General features: G+C 38.7%; 1 protein-coding gene across 7 annotated transcripts in view; it reads right to left on the reverse strand.

The window, feature by feature from the left end:
- DCAF6 (DDB1 and CUL4 associated factor 6) overlaps positions 1–21,000 on the reverse strand; it is a 172,070-nt gene that overhangs the window by 130,721 nt on the left and 20,349 nt on the right. For all 7 annotated transcript variants that reach the window (XR_003794316.1, XM_029227509.1, XM_029227507.1 and 4 more), the window contains exon 2: positions 15,490–15,551. Coding sequence is in view for 6 of the 7 variants with exons in the window: in XM_029227509.1 (XP_029083342.1) it covers positions 15,490–15,551 (62 nt within the window). In the remaining variant the exon portion in view is untranslated. The remainder of the gene's footprint in view (positions 1–15,489; positions 15,552–21,000) is intronic.

Here is a 21,000-nt window from a genome sequence, read left to right on the forward strand (position 1 = left end):
AATCCTACCAAGTATCTTTCCTGCCCACAGTGGTATGAAAATAGAAATTGACAGGAGGAAAACTGAAAATTTCACAAACATGTGGAAATTAAATAACACACTCCTGGACAACCAGAGCATCAAAGAAAAAAAAAATCAAAAAATATCTTCAGACAAGTGAAAATGGAAACAAGACACATGGGATGCAGCAAAAGCAGTTCTCAGTGGGAAGTTTATAGCAATCAATGCCTACATTAAGAAAAAAAGAAAGATCTCAAATAAACCATCTAAATTTACACATTGAGGAACTAGAAAAGAAAAACAAAGCCCAAAGTTGGCAGAAAGAAGATGATAAAGATCAGAGCAGAAATGAATAAAATAGAGAACAGGAAAATAACAGAAAAGATAAAAAAAACTAAAAGCTGGTTTTTTGAAAAGATTAACAAAATTGACAAACATTTCGAAGGACTTAACAAGATCATAAAATTATAAATAAAAGAGAAGACATTACAACTGATACCACAGAAACATAAAGAGTCATAAAAGACTACTATGAACAATTATACACCAACAAATTAGACAACCTGGAATAAATTCCTAGGAACATATAATTGACTAAGACTGAATCATGAAAAAAGAAAATCTGAACAGAACAATAATGAGTAAAGAGATTAAATAAAAAACCTCCCAACAGGAACAACAACAAAAAAGCCTAGGACCAGATAGCTTCTCAGGCTTTAAATGTTTACCAAATGTTTCAAGAAGAATTAAACTCATTTTCTGAGGTAAGCATTACCCTCACACCAAGGCCAGATAAGGCTACTACAGGAAAAGAAAACTACAAGCCAACATTTCTGATGAATATAGAGGCAAAAATTATCAAGAAAATACTAGCAAATCAAATTCAAAATCACATTAAAAGTATCATACACCAGGACTTCCCTGGTGGTCTAGAGGTTAAGACTCTGCCCTTCCAATGCAGGAGGTGCAGCTTTGATCCCTAGTTAGGGAACTAAGATCCCACATGCCACGCAGCGCAGACAAAAAATTTTTAAAAAAAAATTTTTTTTAAAGTATCATTGACCCATACAACATAATCAACTGGGATTTACCACTGAAATGTAAGCATGGTTCAATATAAAGAAATCAATAATTTTAATACACCTCATTAATGGAAAGATAAAAATCATGATTGTCTCAATAGATGCACAAAAAGCATTTAACTAAATTCAACATCTTTCATGATAAAAATTCTCAACAAACTAGGAATAGAAGGATTACACCTCAACATAAAAAAGGCCATATATAACAAGTCCACAGCTAACACCATACTCAAGGGTGAAACGTTGAAAAAAGCTTTTCCTCTAAGATCAGGAGCAAGACAAGGATGTCCACTCTCATCACTTGTATTCAACATACTACTGGAAGTCCCAGCCAGAATAATTAGACAGGAAAAAGAAATAAAAGGCATCTAAATTGGAAATGAAGACATAAAACTACCTTCGTTTGCAGATGACCTCATCGTATATATATTGATAGAAAATCCTGAAGACTTCACCAAAAATTTATTAGCACTAACAAATGATTTCTATAGTTTCAAGATATATCATCAACGAACAAAAACCAGTTGCATTTCTGTATACTAACAATGAACTATCTGAAAATGAAATAAAGAAAACAAGCCCATTTACAACAGTATCAAAAACAATAAAATACTCAGGAATAAAGTTAACCAGGGAGGTGAAAGATCTATACACTTAAATCTATACGACAAAGATGAGAAACACTGAAAAAACAAACAGAAAGACACATTCATGTATGAAAAAAGTTAATATTATACTATACTACTCAAAAGCCATCTACAGATTTACAGCAATCCCTATCAAAATTCCAAAAGCATTTTTCACAGAAATAGAAGTCCTGAAGTTTGTACGGAACAACTCCCTCTTGCGAGAGTACCGTAATCACAACTGACTGCTGGGCAATCATCGACAGAAAGACACTGAAAATCATCAAAAGATACCCAACACCCAAAGAAAAAGGAGAACCCCCAATGAGATGGTAGGAGGGGCGCAATCACAATAAAGTCAAATCCCATAACCGCTGGGTGGGTGATTCACAAACAAAAGAACAAGTATACCTCAGAAGTCCACCCACTGGAGTGAAGGTTCTGAGCCCCACATCAGGCTTCCCAAATTGGGGGTCTGGCAATGGGAGGAGGAATTCCCAGGGAATCAGACTTTAAAAGCTAGCGGGATTTGATTGCAGGACTTCGACAGAACTGGGTAAAACAGAGATTCCACTCCTGGAGGGCACAGACAAAATAGTGTGCGCATCAGTACCCAGGCAGAAAGAGCAGTGACCCCATAGGAGACTGAACCAGACCTACCTGCTGGAGTTGGAGGACCTATGCATAGGAGGGGGGTGGCTGTCGCTTACAACAGGGACAAGGACACTGGCAGCAGAAATTCTGGGAAGTACTCCCTGGCATGAGCCCTCCCAGAATCCACAATTAGCCCCACCAAAGAGTTGGGTAGGCTCAAGTGCTGGGACGCCTCAGGCCAAACAACCGACAGGGAGGGAACAGAGCCCCACCCATCAGCAGAAAAGTGGATTAAAGTTTTACTGAGCTTTGCCCACCAGAGATACACCAAGCTCTTCCAACCACAAGGCCCTCCCAGCAGGAAGCTTGCACAAACCTCTTCGATATCCTGATCCACCAGAGGGCAGAGAGCAAAAGCAAGAAGAACTACAATTTTGCAGCCTGTGGAATGAAAACCACATTCACAGTAAGATAGACAAAATGAAAAGTGACAGGACTATGTACCACATAAAGGAACAAGATAAAACCCCAGAAAAACAACTAAATGAAGTAGAGATAGGCAACCTTTCAGAAAAAGAATTCAGAATAATGATAGTAAAAATGATCCAGGACCTCAGAAAAATAATGGAGTCAAATATCAAGAAGATGCAAGAAATGTTTAACAAAGACCTAGAAGAATTAAAGAAGAACACCTAGAAGAATTAAAGAACAGACAAACAGAGCTGAACAATACAATAACTGAAATGAAAACTACACTAGAAGGAATCAATAGTAGAATAACTGAGGCAGAAGAACGGATAAGTGACCTGGAAGACAGAATGGTAGAATTTACTGCCACAAAAGAGAATAAAGAAAACAGAATAAAAAGAAATGAAGACAGACTAAGAGACCCTGGGACAACATTAAACACACCAACATTCCCAACATAGCAGTCCCAGAAAGAGAAGAGAGAGAGAAAGGACCCGAGAAAATATTTCAAGAGTTTATAGTCGAAAACTTCCCTAACATTAGAAAGGAAATATCCACTCAAGTCCAGGAAGTGCAGAGTCCGAGGCAAGATAAACCCAAGCAGAAAGACGTCAAGACACACAGTAATCAAACAGACAAAAATTTAAGAAAAAAAATTATTAAAAGCAACAAGGGAAAAATGACAACATACAACTCCCATAAGATTTACAGCTGATTTCTCAGCAGAAACACCACAAGCCAGAAGGGACTGGCACGATATATTTAAAGTGATGAAAGGGAAGAACCAAAAACCAAGATTACTCTACCCAGCAAGGATCTCATTCTGATTCAAAAGAGAAATCAAAAGCTTTACAAACAAGCAAAACCTCAGAGAATTCAGCACCACCAAAGCATCTCTACAACAAATGCTAAAAGAATTCTCTAAGTGGGAAACACAAGAGAAGAAAAGGACCTACAAAAACAAACCCAAAACAATTAAGAAAATGGTAACAGGAACATACATATGTATAATTACCTTAAATGTGAATGGATTAAATGCTCCAACCAGAAGACAGGCTCACTGAATGGATAAAAACACAAGGCCCATATATATACTGTGTACAAGAGACCCACTTCATACCTAGGGATACACACAGACTGAAAGTAAGAGGATGGAAAAAGATATTCCATCCAAATGGAAATCAAAAGAAAGCTGGAGTAGCAATACTCATAAAAGAAAAAATAGACTTTAAAATAAAGACTACTAAAAGAGACAAGGAAGGACACTACATAATGATCAAGGGATCAATCCAAGAACAAGATATAACAATTGTAAATATTTATGCACCCAACATAGGAGCACCTCAATATGTAAGTCAAACGCTAACAGCTATAAAAGGGGAAATTGACAGTAACACAATAATAGTAGGTAGGGGACTTCAACACTCCACTTTCCTATTGGACAAGTCATCCAAAATGACAATAAATAAGGAAACACAAGCTTTAAATGACACATTAGACCAGACAGACTTAATTGATATTTATAGGACATTCCATCCAAAAAAAGGAGATTACACTTTCTTTGCAAGTGCACGTGGAACATTCTCCAGGATAGATCACATCTTGGGTTACAAATCAAGTCTCGGTAAATTTAAGAAAACTGAAATCATATCAAGCATCTTTTCAAACCACAACACTATGAGATTAGAAATAAATTACGGGGAAAATAACGTAAAAAACACAATCATATGGAGGCTAAACAATGTTACTAAATAACCAAGAGATCACTGAAGAAATCAAAGAGGAAAATAAAAAATACCTAGAGACAAATGACAACAAAAACACGATGATCCAAAACCTATGGGATGCAGCAAACCCAGTTCTAAGAGGGAACTTTATAGCAATACAACCCTACCTCAAGAAACAAGAAAAATCTCAAAGAAACAATCTAACCTTACACTTAAAAGAACCAGAGAAAGAAGAACAAAGAAAACCCAAAGTTAGTAGAAGGAAAGAAATCATAAAGATCGGAGCAGAAATAAATGAAATAGAAACAAAGAAAACAAAAGCAAGGATCAATAAACCTAAAAGCTGGTTCTTTGAGAAGATAAACAAAATTGATAAACTTTTAGCCAGACTCAAATCAATAAAATTAGAAATGAAAAAGGAGAAGTTACAACAGACACCACAGAAATACAAAGCATCTTAAGAGACTACTATAAGCAATCTATGCCAATAAAATGGACAACCTGGAAGAAACAGATGAATTCTTAGAAAGGTATAACCTTCCAAGACTGAACCAGGAAGAAATAGAAAGTACGAACTGATCAATCACAAGCACTGAAACTGAAACTGTGATGAAAAATCTTCAAACACACAGAAGTCCAGGACCAGACCCTTTCACAGGTGAATTCTCTCAAACATTCAGAGAAGAACTAACACTCATCCTTCTCAATTCTTCCAAAAAAACTGCAGAAGAAGGAACACTCCCAAACTCATGCTACGAGGCCACCATCACCCTGATACCAAAACAAGACAAAGATACTACAAAAAAAATTACAGACTAATATCACTGATGAACACAGATGCAAAAATCCTCAACAAAATACTAGGAAACAGAATCAAACAACACACTGAAAGGATCATACATCATGATCAAGTGGAATTTATCCCAGGGATGCAAGGATTCTTTGATATATGCAAATCAAACAATGTGATACACCATATTAACAAACTGAAGAATAAAAACCATAAGATCATCTCAATAGATGCAGAAAAAGCTTTTGACAAAATTCAACACCCATTTATGATAAAAACTCTCCAGAAAGTGGGCATAGAGGGAACCTACCTCAACATAATAAAGGCCATATATGACAAACCCACAGCCAACATCATTCTCAACGGTGAAAGATTGAAAGCATTTCCTCTAAGATCAGGAAGAAAACAAGGATGTTCACTCTCGCCAGTATTATTCAACATAGTTTTGAAAGTCCTAGCCATGGCAGTAAGAGAAGAAAAAGAAATAAAAGGAATGCAAACTGTAAAAGAAGTAGTAACACTGTCAGTGTTTGCAGATGAGATGATACTATACATAGATAATCCTAAATATGCCACCAGAAAACTACTAGAGCTAATCAATGAATTTGGTAAAGTTTCAGGATACAAAATTAATGCACAGAAGTCTCTTGCATTCCTAGACACTAATGATGAAAAATATGAAAGAGAAATTAAGGAAACACTCCCATTCACCACTGCCACAAAAAGAATAAAATACCTAGGAATAAACCTACCTAAGGAGGTAAAAGTCCTGTACTCAGAAAACTATCAGATACTGATGAAAGAAATCAGAGATGACACAAACAGATGGAGAGACATACCATGTTCTTGCATTGGAAGAATCAATATTGTGAAAATGACTATATTACTCAAAGCAATCTACAGATTCAATGCAATCCCTATCAAACTACCAATGGCACTTTTTACAAACTAGAACAAAAAATCTTAAAAGTTGTATGGAGACACAAAAGACCCTGAATATCCAAAGCAATCTTGAGGGAAAAAAACAGAACTGTAGGAATCATACTCCCTCACCTCATACTATACTACAAAGCTACAGTAATTAAGACAATAGGGCACTGGAACAAAAACAGAAATATAGATCAATGGAACAGGACAGAAAGCCCAGACATAAACCTACACACCTCTGGTCAACTAATCTACGACAAAGGAGGCAAGGATATACAATGGAGAAAAGACAGTCTCTTCAATAAGTGGTGCTGGGAAAACTGGACAGCTATATGGAAAAGAATGAAATTAGAACACTCCCTAACACCATACACAAAAATAAACTCAAAATGGATTAAAGACCTAAATGTAAGACCAGACACTATAAAACTCTTACAGAAAAACGTCAGAAGAACACTCTGACATAAATCACAGCAAGATCTTTTTTGACCCACCTCCTAGAGTAATGGAAATAAAAACAAAAATAAATGGGACCTAATGAAACTTAAAAGCTTTTGCACAGCAAAGGAAAACTGTAAACAAGACGAAAACTCAACCCTCAATATGGGAGAAAATATTTGCAAACAAATCAACAGACAAAGGATTAATCTCCAAAATACATAATAAGCTCATGTAGCTCAATAATAAAAAAACAAACAACCCAATTAAAAAATGGGCAGAAGGGGCTTCCTTGGTGGCGCAGTGGTTGAGAGTCCGCCTGCCAATGCAGGGGACACGGGTTCGTGCCCCGGTCCGGGAAGATCCCACATGTCGCAGAGCGGCTGGGCCCGTGAGCCATGGCCTCTGAACCTGCGCATCCGGAGGCCGTGCTCCACAACAGGAGAGGCCACAACAGTGAGAGGCCCGCGTACCACCAAAAAAAAGTTTGTAACCATAAAAATGGGCAAAGACCTGAAAAACATTTTTCCAAAGAAGACATACAAATGGCCAAAAAGTACATGAAACACTGTTCAACATCACTAATCATCAGAAAAATGCAAATCAAAGCCACAAATGAGGGAGGACCCTGGAAGTCCAGTAGTTAGGACTCGGTGCTTTCACTGCTGTGGCCCAGGTTCAATCCCACGAGCTGCACAGCATGGACAACAACAACAACAAAAGAACACAATGAGATACCATCTCAGACGTATTAGAATGCCTATTATCAAAAATATAAGAGATAAGAAGTGCTGGTAAGGACATGGAGAAAAGGGATCCTTGTGCACCACTGGTGGGAAGGGAAATTGATACAGCAACTATAGGAAACACTATGGAGGTTCCTCAAAAAATTTAAACTAGAACTACCATATAATCCAGCAATCCCAATTTTGGGTATATATTTGAAGGAAATTAAAATACTATCTTGAAGAGATATCCGCAGCACCCCATATTCATTGTGTATTTACGATACCAAGACACGAAAAGAACCTAGGTGTCTGTCAATGGATGAATGGATAAATATGATAAACACACACACCCATGCACACAATGGAATATTTTTCAGCCATAAAATTGAAGGAAATCCTGATGTTTGCAACAATGTGGATGAATGCCGAGGGTGAGATAAAGAGTGACAAATACTGTATGATATCACTTATATGTGGAATCTAAACACGCTCAACTGATAGAAACAGAGAGTAGACTGGTGGTTGCCAGAGGCTGGAAGGTGGAGGAAATGAGATGTTCAAAAAGTATAAACTACCAGTTATAAGGTGAGTAAGTTCTGGAATCTAATGTACAGCATGGTGTTTATAGGTAGCAATACTGTGCTGTATACTTGAAAGATGCTAAGAAAGTAAATATTAAATGTTCTCACCACCACCACCACAACAACAAAATGGAAATTATGTGAAGTGATAAATGTGTTAACTAAGCTTATTGTGGTAATCATTTTGCAATATATATGTGTATCAAATCATTACATTTTACACATTAAACTTATACATTTATATATGTAAATTATATCTCAATAAAGATGGGGGAAAAATAGAGTAGAAGGATACCCATGAAACTAAAACAAGTGGTTATGTGTTTTAGGGAACAGAAAAAAATGGGGAAGACAGGAACAGGAGTGAGAGCCACACTTCTCAATGTATACTTTTTTTTTGTTAATTTATTGTATTTATTTTGGCTGTGTTTGGTCTTAGTTGTGGAATGCGAGATCTTCATTGTAGTATGCAGGATCTTTCATTGTAGCGCACAGGCTTCTCTCTAGCTGTGGCGTGCAGGCTCTAGAGCACGCAGGCTCAGTAGTTGTGGTGCACAGGCTCTCTAGTTGTGGCATGTGGGCTCAGTAGTTGCAGCACGCAGGCTCTCTACTGGTAGCACACGGGCTCTAGAGCATGTGGGCTCAGTAGTTGTGGCACGTGGGCTTAGTTGCCCCATGGCATGTGGGATCCCGACCAGGGATCGAACCTGCATCCCATGCATCAGAAGGTGGATTCTTAACCACTGGACCACCAGGGAAGTCCCTCAATGTGTATTTTTTTATGTAGTTTATTTTTGTACCATGAGAAGGCATCACCCGTTTTAAAAAATGCAAAATAAAAATAAGGACAAAAATTTTTTTAGTATGCAAGCAGAAAAGATATCTTTAAGCTAGTAAGAAAAGTTTATGTTCCACTCATCCTTAGAAAAATATTTGAGAAAATACTCAGTAAAACCTGAAAGTAAATTCAAAACTGGAAAGATACAGAATCCACAGCTTGTAAAAACTTCAGAATACCACAAAGGCAGTTATACATGATGCAAGAATCCATCTGAAATTAACACTAGAAAATTCTCCTTTGAGTAAGGAGAAAGACTTGACCTTAGTTCCTTAAAGAAACACATAAAATCCAATATGTAACACATGCTTTTGTGTCTTCGATAAACACTTCATAAGTGCCAAATATGTGGTAGGCACTCCCCTCGACACCAGACGAAGAAAATAAATTTATGAAGATATATTTGGTGTCCAGAGTGCTAGAGTAGAGGGAGGCAGGTATGCAGGCTATGAACAAATAAATAAATGCGTTATTATAATGTCAGTATTATGGTGAAAAAAACAGAAGAAAGAGAAAGATACTGATGAGGAGTGGGGAGCTATTAGGGTGGTCAGGAAAAGCGTCTCTGACAGGTTAACAGTTAGAGCTAAATGAAATGACGAGGTAAGCTTCAAAGATATGTGAGGAAGAAAGTTCTAGGCAAAAAACAAAATACGTACGACAGAGGTGTACTAGGTGCATTTAAAGAAACAGCAAAAAGATGAGTATGACTAAAACAAACATGTATAATGGAGAATACAGTAAGGGATGAAATGGAAAAGAAGGCAAGTGCCAAATCATGTAGGGTCTCTGAAGCAGTAAGGCCTTTGGATTTACTATACGTAAGCCAGAAGCCCATTAGAGAGTTTTGAGCAGCTGAGTGTGCTCACCTATAAAACAGATGATATATTATATAATTTTCGTCCTATTCTCTCCTTATTGTGACGAGCTTCATGAAAACTACGACATATACATATGTATAAGACATTAACACTGTTTACTGAATTTTGACTTTTAGAATAAATACATTGACAAATTTCAGAAAATAACAATGGCTACAGAACAGGAGGCAAATGAAATCAACACTGACAATACAAAAGCATATATAGCTGAAAAAGGTGTGAAATAGAGATAGGAAGGTGGAAGAAGGGTGAAAGCCTTAAATATACTTTACAGAATAGGGATTCAAGAAATACTGTCTATGAATGACAGAAAAACAAAACGATGCTTAAGTGTGTTGTTTAAAATTAAAGTGACAGCTGGAGAGACTGAGAACAGTAATGAAATTTTTGAGAAGCCTACATCTTAGAAAATTGTATAAATTAGTTAATTCCTCCTCTATCATAGCAGAAAAACAATGGACAACACCCAAAGTTGACACTTCAAGAAAGACCAACATAACACTATCACACAGAAATGAAAGAAATTACCAGAAGATCTGAAATAAAACACGGATTAAAAGAGGCTGCTTAAGGAGGATAAGAACAGAATAAGGGAGTGCAGTACATGTCCATTTCTTTTTGTTATGATCCATTTTTAACCATGAGCATCAGGGGAACCTCAAGAGCGGTGCTAAGGTTTAAAATAAATAACATATATTGATATCAAAAGTGTATTTACAGCATAATTATAATACCACAACTGTGAACAGGAAAAAGATAACATTTTGGAGGATCGGACTATAGACACTTTTCCCCTCTTTGCTTAAGTTTTAAATGTTTGAATCCTTAGAGTTAAGGCCTAGACCTTCCAGTTTGCAATTTCTTTCCACGTGCTTGTTCTAGTCTCATGTTTTCAATTAGTAGCTATAGCACTATTTTCCAAAGTATGATCTACAGATCACCTAGATTAAAATCACCTAAAGTGTTGACTAGAATACAGATTCCGGGGACTTCCCTGGTGGTGCAGTAGTTAAGAACCTGCCTGCCAATCAAGTACCTTTTTGGACAACAACACTATGAGACTAGCTATCAATTACAGGAAGAAAACGGTAAAAAATAAAAACATATGGAGGCTAAACAATATGCTTCTAAACAACTAAGAGATCACAGAAGAAATCAAATAAATACCTAGAAACAAATGACAAAGAAAACACAATGACCTAAAACCTATGGGATGCAGCAAAAGCAGTTCTAAGATGGAAGTTTATAGGAATACAATCCTACCTCAAAAAACAAGAAAAATCTCAAATAAACAACCTAACCTTACACCTAAAGCAATCAGAGAAAGAACAAAAAAAACCCCGAAGTTAGCAAAAGGAAAGAAATCATAAAGATCAGATCAGAAATAAATAAAAAAGAAATGAAGGAAACAATAGCAAAGATCAATAAAACTAAAAGCTGGTTTTTTGAGAAGATAAACAAAATTGATAAACCATTAGACTCATCAGGAAAAAAGGGAGAAGACTCAAATCAACAGAATTAGAAATGAAAAAGGAGAAGTAACAACTGACTGCAGAAATACAAAGGAGCATGAGAGATTACTAAAAGCAACTATATGCCAATAAAATGGACAACCTGGAAGAAATGGACAAATTCTTAGAAAAGTACAATCTTCCAAGACTGAACCAGGAAGGACTAGAAAGTATGAACAGACCACTCACAAGCACTGAAATTGAAACTGTGATTAAAAATCTTCCAACAAACAAAAAGCCCAGGGCCACATGGCTTCACAGGCAAATTCTAACAAAGATTTAGAGAAGAGTGAACAACTACCTTTCTAAAACTCTTCCAAAATACAGCAGAGTGAGGAACACTCCCAAACTCATTCTATGAGGCCACCATCACCCTGATACCAAAACCAGACAAATATATCACAGAAAAAGAAAATTACAGGCCAATATCACGGACGAACATAGATGCAAAAATCCTCAACAAAATACTAGCAAACAGAATCCAACAGCACATTAAAAGGATCATACATCATGATCAAGTGGGGTTCATTCCAGGAATGCAAGGATTCTTCACTATATGCAAAACAATCAATGTGGCACACCATATTAACAAACTGAAGGATAAAAACCATGTGATCACCTCAATAGATGCAGAAAAAGCTTTTGACAAAATTCAACACCCATTTATGATAAAAACTCTCCAGAAAGTGGGCATAGAGAGAACCTACCTCAACATAATAAAAGCCATATATGACAAATTCACAGCCAACATCATTCTCAATGGTGAAAAACTGAAAGCATTTCCTCTAAGATCAGGGAACAAGACAAGGTTGCCCACTTTCACCACTATTATTCAACATAGTTTTGGAAGTATTATCCATGGCAGTCAGAGAGGAAAAAGAAATATAAGGAATCTAAATTGGAAAAGAAGAAAGTGTCACTGTTTGCAGATGACATGATCTATACATAGAAAATCCTAAAGATGACACCAGAAAACTACTAGAGCTGATCAATGAATTTGGTAAAGTAGCAGGATACAAAATTAATGCACAGAAATCTGTTCCATTCCTACACACTAAAAATGAAAAATCAGAAACAGAAATTATGGAAACAATCCCATTTACCACTGCAACAAAAAGAATAAAATACCTAGGAATAATCTACCTAAGGAGGCAAAAGACCTGCACGCTGAAATCTATAAGACACTGATGAAACACATTAAAGACCATACAAACAGATGGAAAGATATACCATGTTCTTGGATTAGAAGAATCAATATTGTGAAAATGACTATATTACTCAAAGCAATCTACAGATTCAGTGCAATCCCTATCAAACTACCAATGGCATTCTTCACTGAACTAGAACAAAAAATTTTACAATTTGCATGGAAACACAAAAGACCCCAAATAGCCAAAGCAATCTTGAGAAAGAAAACAGAGCTGGAGGAATCAGGCTCCCTGACTTCAGGCTATACTACAAAGCTACAGTAATCAAGACAGTATGGTACTGGCACAAAAACAGTATATCAATCAATGGAATAGGATAGAAAGCCCAGTGATAAACCCACACACATATGGTCACCTTACCTTTGACAAAGGAGGCAAGAATATACAATGGAGAAAAGACAGCTTCTTCAATAAGTGGTGCTGGGAAAACCGGACAGCTACAGGTAAAAGAATGAAATTAGAACACTTCCTAACACCATACACAAAAATAAACTCAAAAGGGATTAAAGACCTAAATGTAAGACCAGACACTATCAAACTCTTAGAGGAAAACATAGGCAGAACACTCTGTGACATAAATCACAGCAAGATCCTTTTTGACCCACCTCCTAGATTAACGGAAATAAAATCAAAAATAAACAAATGGGACCTAATGAACCTTAAAAGCTTTTGCACAGCAAAGGAAACCATAAACAAGAGAAAAAGACAAACCTCCAAATGGGAGAAAATATTTGCAAACGAAGAAACGGACAAAGGATTAATCTCCAAAACATACAAGCAGCTTATGCATCTCAGTATCAAAAGACCAAACAACCTGATCCATGAATGGGCGGAAGACCTAAACAGACATTTCTCCAAAGTAGACATACAGATTGCCAACAAACACATGAAAAGATGTTCAACATCACTAATCATTAGAGAAATGTAAATCAAAACCACAATGAGGTATCACCTCACACCGGTCAGAATGGCCATCATCAAGAAATCTAGAAACAATAAATGCTGGAGAGGGTGTGGAGAAAAGAGAACGCTCCTGCACTGTTGGTGGGAATGTAAATTGATACAGCCACTATGGCGAACAGTATGGAGGTTCCTTAAAACACTGAAAATAGAACTACCTAATGACCCAGCAATCCCACTACTGGGCATATACCCTGAGAAAACCATAATTCAAAAAGACGCATGTAACACAAAGTTCACTGCAGCACTATTTACAATAGCCAAGACATGGAAGCAACCTAAATGTTCACTGACAGATGAATGGATAAAGAAGATGTGGCACCTATATACAACGGAATATTACTCAGCCATAAAAAGGAACAAAATTGAGTCATTTGTAATGAGGTGGACGGACCTAGAGCCTGTCATACAGAGTGAAGTAAGTCAGAAAGAGAAAAACAAATACCATATGCTAACACACATATAAGCAATCTAAAACCTAGTGGGAGGACAGGAATAAAGACACAAACGTAGAGAACAGACTTGAGGACACAGAGTGGGAAGGGGAAGCTGGTACGAAGTGAGAGAGTAGCATGGACATATATACGCTACCAAATGTGAAATGGATGGCTAGTGGGAAGCTGCTGCATAGCACAGGGAAATCAGCGCGATGCTTTGCGATGACCTAGAGGGGTGCAACAGGGAGGGTGGGAGGGAGGCTCAAGAGGGAGGGGATATGGGGATATATGTATACATATAGCTGATTCACTGTTTTGTACAGCAGAAACTAACACAACATTGTAAAACAATTATACTCCAATAAGAATGTTTTTTAAAAAAAAAGGAGATTTTTAAACAATGGGGGAAATTTGATTATGGACTGTGTATTAGATGATACAAAAAAATATACTATCTTGTTAAATTATATAATGCCATTTTGATTACATAAAAAAATGTCCATTACTTTTAGCTTATATACAGAGGTGAAATGATTTCACATCTGAGATTTGCTTTAAAATACTTCAGCAAAGAGAAAAAAATGAAATGGAAAAAGAAAATGTGCCAAAATCTTGATTAATTGCTAAATCCAGGTCCTGAGTATATGAAAAGCATGATTAAAGGGTTTTTTTTAATTAATTAATTGATTTTTTTATTTATTCATTCACTCATTTATTTTTGGCTGCGTTTGGTCTTCGTTTCTGCACGTGGGCTTCTCATTGTGGTGGCTTCTCCTGTTGCAGAGCACAGGCTCTAGGCACATGGGCTTCAGTAGTTGTGGCACACGAGCTCAGTAGTTGTGTCTCACGGGGTCTAGAGCACAGGCTCAGTAGTTGTTACACACAGGGTTAGTTGCTCCGCGGCATGTGGGATCTTCCCAGACCACGGCTTGAACCCATGTCCCTTGCATTGGCAGGCAGATTCTTAATCACTGTGCCACCAGGGAAGTCCAGTGTCTGAAGTTTTCCTAACAAAACCTTACAAGAGTTTTGTTTTGACCTTGTTAAATTTGGGGTGCTATTAGACATGCAACTGGAAATGTTAACTAGAGAGTTATTTATATAAATCTGGAGTTCTGGGAAGAAGTGGAAAGTTGGAAGTCATGTTTTTCAGCCATGGGACTAAACAAAATCACTTAGAAAAGTGAAGAGAAAACAGGGTGGGAGGAACCAAGATAGAATGTTGGTACATCCAACATTTGAAGGTGAAGAGGTGGAGGAGTCAGGGAAGAAGACAGAGAAGATGCAACAAGTCAATGAGATAGAAAGAAAACCAAGAGAGTGTGGTGTTCGCAGAATCCAAGAGAATAAGTATTTCAAAAAAGAAAATGTATTCAACCAATGTCTAAAGTTTCTGAGAAGTGACCACTAGATTTGGAGACATCAAGATCACTAGTGACTGTCACAAAATCAGTACCAATAGAGTGAAAGAGATGAAAACCTTTTGATAATGTTAGAAAACTCATCATTCTTTAAAAAATCTCCCATATGCTTTCCTAAATTCAAAGTATACTTTTACGTTTTAATGTAAAACTTAATTCTCCCATTTTCTTATACTTAGTCCAATCTCTTTTGGGAGGACTGGGGCAGTTCCTCAAACATCTGAACACTTAGTATTAAAGTCCTTCATAGTTGAGAATTAACTATTACTTACACAGCCATCATGCACATTCAGGGTTGCTTCAAGTTTTAATCTTTGGATAAATTCTCTTCTTCCTGTTTAAAAAGAAAGAACTAAATAAATCATACAATTTATTGCTTAGACAAGTGTAACACTGTTAAGAGCCTAGGAACTGTCATGAGGTAGAGTCAAGCTCTAATTTTAATTCCTCCATTTACAGGCTGAGTGACACTGGGCAAATTAACTCCTCCTCATCCCTAGTTTCCTCATTAGAGTACCTACCTACCTCATGTGTTTATTAAGTGATTCAAGGAGAGAAAGGGCTTAGCACAGTATCTGCAACCACAATAAACACTTAAATGTTCCCTTCATTCGTCCATTCATTCAACAAATATATTGCGTACTTACTCCATTCCAGGTCGTGTTCTAGGAGCTAGAGATACAATGGTAAAATAAAAGAGAAAAAGATCCCTGACTCTAGTTAGCTTAATAAAAGAAAATAAACAATATGTGACTTGGTAAAAACTCTATATGGAAAAATAAAGCAGAGAAAGGGGATAAGAGAAGACTGGAGGTGGGGAATAGGTTTTCAATTTTAAAAAGGATGGCAAACTGTTTTAGAATATACCACCTATTTTTAAACATCTCACTTTCAGAAATGCTAAAATACTTAAAAGTTCATTTCACAGTGACGAAATGTGAGAGCACAAAAATTAAATCAGCCTAAATACCCATCAATAGCAGAAAAGTTATAATACTTCAAAAATATAATAAATTCCTCCTTTGAAAGAGAAATTATGTTTAAGAAATGAATCATTTTTACCAAAAATGGACCAAAAAGCTTCATGCTTATTCAGAAGCTGTAATGAAAGGAAGCCGAATATATATATGACAAAGAACAGTAATTAGCTAAGTAATCAGGCTGATGAGATTTCAAAATTAAATCTGACTATGCTCTCTATATACTGTCACAAGGGACTCTATTATGTTTTCTTGCATTCCACGTAAAGAGCAAGATCTTCTTGAAGCCAGACTGTTTTCTCTGTCCTTGCCTGTAACTGGTAAGATCGCTAGATAATGGATGAACACGTGGGTTAAAGATTTTGCGTGTGTTCGGGTGGGGTATAGTTCCTAAACTTATTGGAATAAAACAACCTGCAGAAATTCAGCAAAGTATTTTCATGAATTAGGTTATACTTTATATAATTAACTTTTCAAATCTGATTTTCAGTTTTAAAAAGATGCTAACTAGTAAACAGAAAAAATTTTTTTAAATCTTTTCCTTTTGGCCAATTCCTTTGGCAATCCTACTGAGTTATAAATTAAGAGTTAAGGAAAGAAGTATTCAAATTAACAACACGACAGTAATTAAAATTCATTAAAATGCTAAGAAAAAAGTATTAAAATTTTTTTTCCAAATTTTTAAAATCTGGGCTTGAAAACATGGCTCTAGCCATTTCCAACTAGAGAAAATGGTAGTGCAACATGAGAGAATAGAAGACAGAGTAATTTGAGCAAGAATTCTTCCATATGACCTTGTACATAAAAACATGCACTGAGACACGATAGAGACAAGACAGCTCCTAAATGATATTTTTATATGTGACTTAGGAGATCAAAATGATTGTATTGGGCTTCCCTGGTGGCCCAGTGGTTAAGAATCCGCCTGCCAATGCAGGGGACACGGGTTTGAGCCCCGGTGCGGGAAGATCCCACATGCCGCGGAGCAACTAAGCCCGTGCGCCACAACTACTGAGCCTGCGCTCTAGAGCCCGCGAGGCACAACTACTGAAGTCTGCGTGCCACAACTACTGAAACCCGCGTGCCTAGAGCCCATGCTCCGCAACAAGAGAAGCCACCACAATGAGAAGCCCACGCACCACAATGAAGAGTGGCCCCCGCTCACGACAACTAGAGAAAAGCCTGCACACAGCAACGAAGACCCAACACAGCCAAAAATAAATAAATAAATAAATAAATTTATTTTTTAAAAAATTGTATTGCTCCACATTCCATAAAATGGGCTTCTAGAACAACCTAGTATAAACCTCCTCTACCCTTTTGGTAATTAAATGCACTACACCAAGAAATAGGAGCTGAAAGCTAGGATAAAAATAAGAACTATAAGTTTAAAAAAAAATAACTGAGTCCTCTCAAATTAAAATAAAAATAAACTCATGCCTATTATCAAGAACTGTGATGAGTCTGGCCTACTTGTAAGCTAACAAGCTACCTGCCACCATTTCATGGATGCTAGCAGAAGACACAGGACTTCTGAGTCAGAGGCAAAGGATTTTACTCCTCAAGGAGAATGAGCTTCAGGTTCACATTGGTTCCCCTTGTCCCCCAATTCCCACAGGGCAATGCAGAGGGGTCTGGGGGGATACTGCACATGCAATGGGTTTGAATCACAGCTGGGAACCCTGAACTGAAGGAACGCAAATCTTACATCAAGCAAATCTGCCTAACCTTTGTCCCAAAGGAAAACATTATCTTTATTATTCTGGACAATAAATAAGTCTGCCCTCTGCTCCACAGGGAGATATTGTATCTCCCAAGTCTGTTCTCTGAAAAGAGAGTCCAGAACAAAGCAGCCAGTGCCTCTGCTCACAAGATGTGCAGAAATACAAAAGAGACTCGGAGAACTGTCTCCCAACAATTACCCATTTGTTATGGATGAATTTACCTATCACTGAGGCTTTCTCTCCAAGTCCTTCTTGCAGCCCAAGCTGCCTCATTTAATTCCGTCTCTTTTACATTCTATTCTATATTAATAGATTGTAAGCTCCATAAAAAAACACTCTTTTGTTCACTCAAGTATCCTAAGTGCCTAGAACAGTGCCTAAGACAAAGGAGGCACTCAATATACATTCCTGAATCAGTGAATAAATGAACAGGCTCATAATACTGATTCTGTTCTTCAACGTGTTTTCACTCAATAATACAAGGTGAACATCTTTCACTGGCAATAAATATAGACATATTGCTCATTTTTAATGGCTCTGTAACTTATGAAACAGCTTCATAACTTATTTATTCAAGTACCTATCTCTGTTACTAGACTGAGATGCTTGGGACAAGAAATGTTAGGCTTAAATCTAACTTGGAACATACTACACATACACTGGGCAAAACTTAACATCTCAGGGCCTTAGTTCTACATTTGTAAAAACTTTATATTTGATGGGAATAATACCATCAACTTTACAGGCTTATTGTCTGGAATAAATTAAGTAGCATATGCAAAACTCATAGGTGTGACTGATCTATAGACACTTAATATTCGTTCTCTCCCTATGTACACGTGGGATTGTTCTAAGTTAATATTGTCTGAAAAGAGAAAATGATTTTTTTGTTTGTTTTTGTTTTTAGGCCGCACCGTGTAGCATGTGAGATCTTAGTTCCCCGAACAGGGCTCAAATCCGTGACCCCTGCACCCGGAGTGCAGAGTCTAACCACTGGACCACCAGGGAAGTCCCGAGAGAAAATGATTTTTAAAGAATGATTTCATTGGGCTTCTCTGGTGGCGCAGTGGTTGAGAATCTGCCTGCCAATGCAGGGGACACGGATTCGAGCCCTGGTCTGGGAAGATCCCACATACCGCGGAGCAACTAGCCTCGTGAGCCATAATTACTGAGCCTGCGCATCTGGAGCCTGTGCTCCGCAACAAGAGAGGCCGCGATAGTGAGAGGCCCGCGCACCACTATGAGGAGTGGCCCCCACTTGCCGCAACTGGAGAAAGCCCTCGCACAGAAACGAAGAGCCAACACAGCCATAAATAAATAAAAATTTTTTTTTAAAAAGGCAAAATTCCTTAAAAAAAAAAAAAGACTTCATTAAGGAGTTGGGGTAACTTCAACTGGTTAAGAGAAAAGAATAAGGCTGCTGATACTGAGAAACAGACAGGACAGCACTTTAACAAAACTTTTTGTAAGGTCGGATCTTAACAAACGGCACCGCGAAACAGAGGAAAGCTTCAAGTGAGCTTTATTAGGGAGCGCTCCCGGGCGAGGTTCACTGGTCCGAGAGAAAGGGGCCAGAGAGGTCGCGCCCGGGCGAGGGTTGGGCAAGATTTTATAGGGGAAGAAGGGAAAGGGGTGTGGTGAATCTGGGAGGGTGCAGGGTATTCCTTATTTGGTGGTCTTTTCGGGTATCCTGGGGGACCGTTAGTCCCGCCCCTCGAAAGGCGGGAAGGCTGGGCCGGGTGCAAAGTCCCCAGGTCAGTTCCTGGAACTGGGTGGTCCGGAAAGTCTCCATGTCAGTTTCTGGAACTGGGTGGTCCGAGAGCTTCGGTCTGATGCAACCTGTGAATCTGATTGTGTTCCCCTGCCTCGGGCCAGTTGGCCTTACATCCCGACATCTTTGGTGTAATGGGGCGGTGTTCCGATCTCTGGCTACTTCATGCTGAATGGGGGTGTCGAAAGGGGAGTCGGGCGACCAGAGGTCCGAGGCTTAGGGGAGACCAGTGGGGGGTTCTGTAGGAAGCAAGGTGTAAGGACCGAGGCGCATTTGGTTTGTGGCCACCCGAGAGACTTCCTCCATGCGCCTGCGAAGGAACCTAAGAAAACAGGGAGCAAGTATGCTACGAAGAGGGTACAGTCCGGGTTTGAAAGAGGGGTGTCATTTGAGTCCCTCTCTCGGCGGGCTGAGGGCCTCTATGACTTGGGGGCAGGAGTGGGAAGGGGAGGTCCCGGTATCGGAGATAGGCAAGAGGGAGGCCGGGTTTAGGAGGGGGAAGAGGTCGAGGGAGATAGCAGCGTTTTCAATGAACAGTAGGTGGAACTCCTGGATGTGGGAGGGGCCCAGGAGGGAGAGAGACTTGTGGCCTAGGAGGTCGGCCAGCCGGTGGGAGGAAAACACGGTTAGTGGGTGGGCCAGAGTCAGTTTTTGTTTGGTCAGTTCGGCTGCCGCTGCTAGGGCCCGAAGGCATGGTTGCCATCCCCGAATGGTTGGGTCTAGCTGTTTGGAGAGGTAAGCCACGGGGCGGTGGCTTACTCCTTGCCTACAGGCTGGGCAAGGAGTCCAGTGGCTATTCCGGCCCCGTTCATCCACAAAAAGGTGAAACGGTCGGTTTGGGTTGGGCAGCGAAAGGGGAGGAGAAGATATCAGCGCGTTACAGAGGGTGAGAAAGGCCTGTCGAACGGCGGAAGGAGAGGTGAGGGGTCCTTGAGGGGTTTCTTTAGCGGCTAGATATAAGGGTTTAGCGAGGAGAGCAAAGTTAGGGATCCAGACTACTGGGTGGAGAGGAATTATGGCCTCATTGATTAGTCGGAGGTCCAGGACCAGGCGATAATCCCCAGAGGTCTTGCGGACAGGCAGGATGGGGGTGTTGCAGGGAGAGTCCGTGGGGATAAGGAGTCCCTGGTTTAGGAGTCTGGTGATAATAGGTTGTAGGCCCCTAAGGTGAGTCTCAGAGATGGGAAATTGGGGACTTGATGGAAATTTGGAGGGGTCCTTTAGGCGGATGAGGACGGGGGAATGGTGTGTTATTATTACGGGCTTAGAAGTATCCCAGACTTGGGGATTGATTGGGTTCGGTGTGAT

The sequence above is a fragment of the Monodon monoceros genome, unplaced genomic scaffold (assembly GCF_005190385.1).
Source record: "Monodon monoceros isolate NGI ecotype Baffin Bay Population unplaced genomic scaffold, NGI_Narwhal_1 Super_Scaffold_18, whole genome shotgun sequence".
Taxonomy (NCBI): Eukaryota; Metazoa; Chordata; class Mammalia; order Artiodactyla; family Monodontidae; genus Monodon; species Monodon monoceros.